Source organism: Pteropus vampyrus, unplaced genomic scaffold (assembly GCF_000151845.1).
Source record: "Pteropus vampyrus isolate Shadow unplaced genomic scaffold, Pvam_2.0 Scaffold93, whole genome shotgun sequence".
NCBI lineage: Eukaryota > Metazoa > Chordata > Mammalia > Chiroptera > Pteropodidae > Pteropus > Pteropus vampyrus.
In genome coordinates, this window is record NW_011888874.1 from 3,916,949 (window position 1) to 3,926,677 (window position 9,729).

The 9,729-nt window shown below is 35.5% G+C and overlaps 1 protein-coding gene across 4 annotated transcripts in view; it reads left to right on the forward strand.

The window, feature by feature from the left end:
- The window catches only part of DOCK10 (dedicator of cytokinesis 10), a 187,111-nt gene that overhangs the window by 78,119 nt on the left and 99,263 nt on the right, over positions 1-9,729 (forward strand). For all 4 annotated transcript variants that reach the window (XM_023532931.1, XM_023532930.1, XM_023532929.1 and 1 more), the window contains exon 4: positions 4,125-4,207. In XM_023532931.1, the coding sequence (XP_023388699.1) occupies positions 4,125-4,207 (83 nt within the window). The remainder of the gene's footprint in view (positions 1-4,124; positions 4,208-9,729) is intronic.

The window sequence follows — 9,729 nt, forward strand, 5'->3', positions numbered from 1 at the left end:
AAACGCTATTCTAATGGCATAAAAGCCTTTGACCATGTTGACTTTGCTTAGCTTTTTTGTCTCTAAATATATCACAGGCAGAGATAGCAAGTGTAAACGCTGAACAGGCAAACATAATAAATGAATAAAATGTGAACGGGGTCATTACCATTTGGAAAAATTAACCAGCTCAGCAAACTTTTGCTAGATATTCACAGTCTTCACCTTTGAAGTAGATTGTGGCAGCGTCCATTTTGAAGGAGATAAGGAGATGAAGTTGATGTCCTTGGCTTGGTAGTTAGTAAGAGAAAAATCTAACAAGTAGAGCTGTATGTAGCCAGTGACTTCAAATTTGCAACAGGTCATTTCAGCTTAGTTTTTGGACAATGAGGAGTTGTAGTCATGAGTTCTTAATGATCTTCTTAGAGTGACTGTGTGGGATACGATGAAGAATAGGGAATAAGTTTCTATGCGTAACATTTCCAAAATGCCATAACTATGTAGGAGAAACGTTTATATATTTGTAAAATGCACTGGCTTTCTCAGAATCAGAAAAATCACAGACTTAGAAAGATTCATCTACCCACCACCAGGTACATGAAATCTAACAAATACATGAGAAGGAATTTGATTAAAACAGAACTCTTTGATAATCAGAGCTAATATATCTTTCTAGAACTATACTTTCAGAAATCAGGAAAAATGAGTTATTATCAACTATTGTGAATGTGAATTATAATTGAGTCAAACTTGCTGGAAAAACTGATCTTTTTAAAGCAAGTATTTATTAAGTATTTATTCTATGCTAAGTGCTTTATAGGAATTATGTTATTTGAGCCTATTAAAGTTAGTGTTATTTAGACACGTAAAGAAATTTAGAGATATTAAGATACTTGAGATTACACAGATAATACCAAAATTCAAAACCAAGTTTGTATGACTCCAAAGCAGAAACAGAAACACCACACTAACATCTGGAATTATGGTCCGGATAGGCTCAAAAAAAGTCTGCAATCATGAAACAATTCATAAATTAGCTAAATGGGCTTTTAGAGTCAGACCAATCCAATTTGAAATCCTATTTCTATCACATGTAGGATCTTGGGCAAAGATCTGAGCCTCTCTTTACCTCTGTGATCTATAAAATGGAATAATAAAATCTGATAGAGTGCTTATTAAAATTATATATAAAGCACCTAGTAGTACAGTATCAGATGTATACTTTCCACTCTAAAACACCAAAAAAAGAGGTCATTCCTTCCTAGACTACACTAGTATAAGAAAGTACCACATTCCTTTTTGGTCAGTGAAATTCAGGATTAGTACATCTCAGATTCATTCCGTTAAGCCTGTGGCACATTGCGAATATTGTGTGTAACATGCATAAGTACATATGTTTACCATGATTAAACACAGGCACCATCCATAGCAAGAAAAGGCAATGAGTAAGTCAGTGCATCTTTCTACCATTAAAACCTCCAAATCAGGAAGAAAGAGTAGAGATAGATATTATGGGGCAGAAATTTCTAACCCATTCCAATACGATGAATGGTCAATAGCTAAATCTGAGATCCAAATAAATAAAACGATTTGACCAAAATCATGTTGGAATTCAGTATTCATTCAAGAACAAGAACAAAGTCCTGTAGCTCCCGGCTCGACGATGTCACCCCCATTTGCATTTTGCTTATCAAGAATATACATTGGTTTGGCAATGGTTTTTTATCAACAATCTGTAAAGTACTTTGAGTATTCTATCCTAAGAAAATAATACAGACTAAGTGGGACTTGGGGGAGAATGGGAGGACCACATGCGTGAAGAAATGCTGCGAAGCATTTTTTTCCACCGTGGCACAAAATTTCAAGTAGCCACAACCGCCACTCGCTCTGTCTTCTTCTGTAATTCTTCACTCAAGCGGCAAAGGTAACACCACCCTAACCATTTTATTTAAATCGACTCCCTTTCCCCAGCTCTATTTATCCCCCTTTCTCTGCTTTATTTTTCATGGTAGTTATCATTTGCTAATATATTGCACAATTTACTTATTTGTGTGTTTATTGACCAGATCTTTACAAGGGAGCAAGTTTTAAGAGGGTGGGAATTTTTTCTCTTGTTTTTATCACTTAGAACTCCCCCAAAATAAATAAATATTAAATAATTAATTTTTTTAAAAGAACAACTCCAAGCTCACAATAAGGGCTCAGTAATGTTTGTTGAATGAATTAATAAGTGAATGATCTCCAAAATTAGGAGGCTGCATTAGCAAATTAGGATATGACATTTTATTCTACTTCTTTAAAGTGGTCATAAAATTTAGAAAGCAGATGTAAAAACCTCCAGAATGTGCCATTAAGTGAATAAAAAACAATACTTAAATTCAAATGTATACTTAGAAGGGACCTAGGTAAAACTATGTACCCATAGTTTTCTAAAATTTTTCTAAAAAGTTTGAAATACAAAAAAAGAGTTGGCTTTATGCTTTTTGTTTTCTATTTTAAAATATATTTTGTTTCATTTGAGAACCACAGCAAGGTACAGAGAAAAGAAAGTAAGTGAGAGAGAGCGAGAAAGAATTGTAATCATGAATGTTTGTCTTCATAGCTTGAAATACTCTGGGCCTATGTGTTCCTTGCCTGAATCCCTGGCATCTTTATCTAAAATGAAGATGAAACTTTTTAGCCAAAGAGCATTTCAGAGCTCACTTTTCTTCTTATTTCTAGAAACATGTGATCTGCAAAACTGGCAAGTTAAGAAATTTAATTTTAGCTAAATATTCGGTTTTGTTCACATTCCATTCATTCTAGTCTTTACAGATCTCCTGAACTCCCTTTTGTTGTGATCCGTGTCCATCTGCCTTGTTGCTGCTTTGTTTCAAACTCTTCTTTTCTCCTGTGCTCTCTGCTGCCATCTTCCTGCTCCTGTCTTTGTCCAAGTCTCATGCATCGTTGAGCCCTCAGACCCGGGTTATGTGGGGGGTGTTTCCCTGAACAAATAAAACCATGATGCTGAGAAAGTTCAAGGCCAGGGAAATCCCGAGCCGCTGAGGACTCTGACCCCTCTTGCCTGTCCCTGCCTTTCTCGTGCCTCTTGAGCCAAGTGCCCACACCCTATGATCCTCATCAACCTCTCTACACCATCCTCTGGGCCACTCCTTCCCATTTTCTGTTCTGCAAAGACAGTGCCAGTGCTCCCTGAGCTGTAACACTTCTGTGCCTTAGATGATTACTGTCACAAAGGGATCCTGCCTGTCCCCTTTCTCGGTTGCAAAGACAACCACAGGTCTTTATTCCTCGCATGGCAGTAATGTTATTACTCTTCATTCCTCCACTAATGCTAGAGGACAAAATTTCCTGATAAACCCAATAATCCCCAGAATCATGTAATTTTAGAATCAGAACGCATCTTAAAAGCTACCTAGTGAAATCCCATTACCAGCCCATGGTCAATGCAGTGCTAAATGCATGGTGGGTATTTGGGAAGTATCCGCCATCAGAAAATACCGTAAAATTATTCAATATGTACCACTCTAAGATAATTATTTTGTGCTACTAACTTCGTTTTTAAAAAATGGATTATCTTTTCTTCACATATATTTATAAAATTAATGAATAATGGAGAAGGCTGAACCTTAGAATGCAGTGAGGTAAATTGAAAAAACGATGTAAAGTGGATAACAGGGTTGACAAAAGAGAAAATGGATAAGTTACTGATTTAAGAACAAGAAGAAATGGGCTAAAGTTTTGATGAAAAGATTCCCTATAAATAATATCTTTTACTACTAAGAACTGTTAAATAATGGAAAGAGTTATGAAGAAAGCTGGAAAACAATGGTGCTTCAGGTTAGCAATGTGTCTGGTACGTTTTAGCGGATAATTAAGTTGGGCCTTCCTCGATGGTATAAAAGAGAATCAATATGTCAAATGTTTCTTCCTCCAAGAGTGTAGGAAAGGGTAGGTTTTCATTTCGCTGAAAAATGTGAAACGATTATAATGAGCAAGCCCCTACCTACCTTAAAATCACTGACGTCACTAACTTAATGCTACCCCAGGGATACTGAGAACTGTATTTTTGGTACTTTTTGCGAGGACAGACAATTTTTTTAATGATAATTTTTTTAGTTGTTGCTTTTTTCATTTTCTTCCAGGCTTGTAAATTTTATAGTTCCCAGTGGTACGTGGTAAACTACAAATATGAACAATATTCTGGAGATATTCGCCAGTTACCCCGGTAAGAACCTATGGTGATTCCTCCTCAACCTTTCCCATTTATAAAATATGTTATCTGTTTAAGATGCCACTGCTTATGAATACAAATACATTATTCTAGTGTCAAGGGATGTTTCACAAAATTTAAAAACTAGAGTCACAATAAAACATTTTGTTTGACAATGTATTGTTTGTAGCAATGGAATTGAGGTGAGATAAATACACTCTTATTTAATTTTTCAACAAAGTTTTAAAGTATCATTACATCATTCTTTTGTGAGCTGTCTTTTCAATGGCAGATGCAAGAGGATTTGAAAAGTACAGTTTGGATCAAAACATTCTAATGACAATAGTCTGTACATAGTGTTCAGATTTGCCACCGGTTTCATGTATTTTCATGCTAGGATATCAAAAGCCATGAAAATAAATAACCTCCACAGAAGTGATAGAAGTCTAAGAAAAGCTTAAAGGGAGAAATAAACACCTAATTTTTTTTTTCTAGACTCTGGGGAAATAAAGCTTTTAGGAGAAGGTGATTTTGTTCTGTACCTGCTCCAATGTCACCTCCACAGAGAAGCTCAGTTGACTGACTACCTGAACTAAAGTAGGCATTTATTCAGAGTCTGTGTCCACTGAAGTAAAACTCCCCAAAGGGCAGGGACTTTTCCTTGCAGAATCCCATGCAGGCCTAAGAACATGCCCAGCACACAGTAGGTGTACACTAATTACTTATTGGATAAGTTAACTGAGTGAATGGCAAATTTTAAAATATAATATTCCCGGATGGGATTGGAGTTGTTCAAATGCAAGGAATTGCGATAAACTGGAATCTCTCAACACATTGGTTCATCAAGCTAAAATGATGCAAATAATCCAGAAAAACATTTAGGATAATCAAAAGATAAGTTTTTGATAACACTTTGCTCTAGTGAAGGAAGCATTGAGATGAGATACATAGCATCTAACTTTTTAATGGACACATTGTTCCAATTTGGGAACCACTTTCCAAGATTTCCCATGGCCCCAGAAACATCTTTTCCAGGCTCAGATACTTAGAAGTGCTGTTCTCAACTCCTGAATGCAGAATTTGAAGGTGGAGTTATGGAATGACTCTGAGGAGGTGACATTTGAGCTCAGATCTGAGGGAACAGTAGCTACCAGCCCTGTGTACTCAGGAAAAGGTTCCCAAAGGGTACAGCATAGGCAAACCCCCTGAGATGGGAAAAAGCATGGTCACTTAAGCAGAATGACAATCAGGGAGGCTAGAGTTGAGGATTGGAAAGAGAGTAACGAGATGAAACCATGGAAACTGAGGCAGGAGACCCCATGGGCTCTGGAAATGAGCTTGGATTTTATTCTCATTGCAGCAGAAGGCTGTGGACATTTTAACCAGGAGTGTGCCATGATCTGGTTTACCCCTTAAAAGATCACTCGGTCTTCTCTATGGAGAAAGGGATTGCAGTGGTGAGCACAGGGAAAAAAGACAGAGAGAGGGGACGCCATTTCTTTTGGAGTCGCATTTCTCTGCAAAGTTAACGTTGCTCCAAAACAGCAAATCTTTTTTCAGAACCCTGAACATTAACTTATACCAAATCTCTGAACATTCCGTTAGATTCAGGTCACTCACTCCCAATATATAACCTCCTGGAACTTCCTGTTGGGAAGGTCCCATTACACCCGAGGCTTTCGTTGACTCATAACTGCATTCAGAATGTCTGGGCGTTCGACACACATTTTTTCGTAGGCTCATATGAAAAGCAAAGCATTTTTATTTTTTAACATCGAAACTTCCTCTTTCTCAAAATAATTCTGAGAAGTGGTTATAACTTGGAAGCTGTGTCCAGGCAGCTGGAAGCCTGTACATAAAGTATATGAGAGAGTACAAAAAGCAGTATTTAGCTGCCTTTTCAAATAAATCTCTAATGAAATTTTTAGTGGCTTTATCCCCACTTTTTCTTTTTTTATGTTCTTGATGCCATAAAGAAAAATAAATAAATAATTTAACATTCACGGTATTTTTCCTCTATTAAAACAATAGAGAAAGCACCTCCATTATGAACAAGGTCTAAATATTATTGTTGAATTGGAATTCACATGGTGCATAAGAAAAAAAAATTTCATGGGAAGAAATGCAAAAGTAATAGAGGTATTGTTGAGAATTTCCCTTACCTTTAGCTAAAGGAAGTGGAAGTTGATACCAAGAAAGGGAAGAATAAGACAGCCACAAAGTAAGAAACTTTAACGAACTATATTAAAGTTCATATAATATATATGTGTGTGTGTGTAAATATGTATATTCAAAATGAAAATAAGAAGTTCTTGAACATGATCCTCACATATCCCCTGAAATAAAGAGCATAACACTGATTAGCAAAATTCTTTTTTAAATGATTTTACAAAGCTAAGCACTCCCCACTAAAGACTACACATATTTAGGTCAGCAGTGGAGACAGATAATTTACTTGGGCCTTCTGAGGCTATTAGAAGTAAATCATTTTCATACCTCCTGGATTAAAAGAATTCTATGTCATGCTACCAATTTAAATTGATCATTTCTTTTTATGGGTTGCTGAGGCTGCAAAAGGAAAACTTGCAATTATGGAAAAGTGTAAAAAGAGGTGTGTGCTTATGTCCCTCATTTTTATTCTTTATATTTAAAATTGTTTTATTGCTGACTTTAAAGAACCTCACTTTTTAAAGTGTCTGTTTATAAGAAGATACATGAGAAAGACATTATGTCAGGTTAAATGTAAAACATAAAGCCTTCACACATTAGGAATAAAAATTAGTACTGAACTTGTGGTTCCAAGAATGGCATAAAAATATGTGATGCCAAAAAAAGCCAAGAATACATATACAATAGGGAAAGGAAAGTCTCTTTTATAAATGGTATAGAGAAAACTGAACAGCCACATGCAAAAGAATGAAACTAGACTATCTTATACCATACACAAAAATTAACTCAAAATGGGTCAAAGAATTAAAAGTAAGACCTGAAACCATAAAACTTCTAGATGAAAACATAAGGGGTAAGCTCCTTAACATTGTTTTTGTCAATGATTTTTTTCTTTTTTGGATTTGACACCCAAAGCAAAAGCAACACAAGCAAAAATAAACAAGTAGGACAACATCAAACTAAAAAATTTCTACACAGCAAAGGAAACTATCAACAAAATGAAAAGGTAACCTACTGAATGGAAGAAAATATCTGCAAATCATATATCTGATAAGGAGTTAATATCCAAAATATACAAAGAACTCAGATAACTTAATACAAAAAAAAAAATCTGATTTAAAAATGGGCATTGGAATAGACATTCTTGCAAAGAAGATATACAGATTGCCAATAGGTACATAAAAAGATGCTCAACATCACTAATCAACAGGGAAAAGAAAATCAAAACCACAACGAGCTATTACTTTACACTTTTTAGAATGGATATTATCAAGAAGGCAAGAGATGACAAGCATTGGTAAGGATGTGGTGAAAAGGGAGCCCTCATATACTGTTGATGGGAATGTAAATCGGTGCAGTCACTATGGAAACCAGTACGGAGGTTCCTTAAAAAATTAAAAATAGAACGACCATATCATTCAGCAATTCCATTTCTGGGTATTTATCTGAATAAAATAAAAACATCAATTTGAACAGATATTTATAATAAGATATGAAAACAACCTAAGTATCTATTAATAGATGAATGGATAAAGAAAATGTAATATATATGTATATGTAACATATATGCATACATGTAATTACATATATAATTATTACATAAAATTACATATAATTATATAATATATGTAATTCTGTAATTACATGTATAATTACATATATAATACATATATATGTAATGGAATACTGTTTAATCATAATAAAGAATGAAATTTGACATTTGTGACAATACAGATGGAATTTGTCAGCATTATACTAAGTGAAATAAGTCAGAGAAAGACATCTCTGACTCAATTTTAAATGTAGAATTTAAAAACAAAAAACAAACAAACAGACAAAAAACAAGCTCATAGATACAGAGAACAGATTGGTGGTCGTCAGAAGCAGGAAGTAGGGGGAAGGCAAAATCGATACAGGGGGTCAGAAGGTACAAACTTCCAGGTATAAAATCAATAAATTATAGGGATGTAATGTCCACTGTGGTGACTATAGTTTATAACTAAGTTGCATATTTGAAAGTTGCTAAGTGAGTAGATTTTAAAGGTCCTCATCCAAAGGAAAAAGAATTATAACTATGATGACAGATGTTCACTAGATTTATTTGGTGATCGTTTTGGAATATAATATAAATATAGAATCATTATATTGTACACCTGAAACTAATATAATGTTATGTTATCTGTCAATTACACCTCACTTTAGAAAGTATATATGTGAAACAAAAAAAATATATGATGCCACTGATTTCATTAATTCATGGGGTAAAATACAAAGATGAATGACGTATTTAAATTTTTACTATAGCTGGATTGATATAAAGAAGAAAATTTCATAGAATATATTTTCATGACTGAAGATCAAATAAAATGTAACCAGTCTGGTTGGGCTGAATTAGAATAGATTTTGTTTTTTTTAATAAAATAACATTTCCTGAGTGTCAACAGTAAGGCAGAATGTGCTAGGTACCATATGTATGTTATCTCATTTAACACCCATAATCTCACAAAGTAGGAACTGTCTTCCCTATTGCATAAAGGAAACTTGGCCACTGAGAGGGTTAATAACTTGCCGCTAACCTCACAGATATAATTGATGGGTTCCTCAAGCATCCCTACACCCCTTACTTGGGCAGTGAAGGTAATAGGGATGTAGAAATTTAAAATGAGACTGCCTAGAGATGACAACAAGTGTTGGGTTCAAACATCAGGGGATAAGGTCCCTGCTGATCCTTGTATTTCAGAATCCCAAAGACTCTCAGAGACCACACAGTGACTCTGGGGGAAGAACATCTTTTAAAGATCTATAAAGGAGAGAACAGTCATTGCTTAATGGCCCTGCAGACATGAGACAGTCGTACTGAGGGCTACTTAAAGGCAAAGAGTGGGAAAAGGACTGACTAGAAAAGAAGGATCTTCAGAAGCCCCCACACCTCAGCGAAGGTCTAAGCACTGTCCACCATCTTGTCCTGAGCTTTTGCTTACATAGCTAACCTCAGCTCCTAACACTCACCCTCCCTGACTATGCTCCAGACCTATAGCCTCAGACGCCTGGACCAGTCCTCTCACTAATCACTGTGCCAGAATGATCTATCCCCAGATCATTACATGGCTGGCTTCTTCTTGCTGTCAACTTAAATGGCCATCCATGACAGCCCTTTCTAAATCTGGCCTCTGCCACTCCTACCCAGATCACTCTCTTATCTTCCCCTCTTGAATTTTCTTCACAATCATTTTCACTCAGAGAAATTATCTTGTCTCTTTATGCTTAATATCTACTCTCTCCTTCCTTAGAATGCAGGTTTCCTCAGTTTAGGGTTTATTTTCTGATACGTGGTTGACATTACTGCGGGTCTTCCATGTGATAGGGAC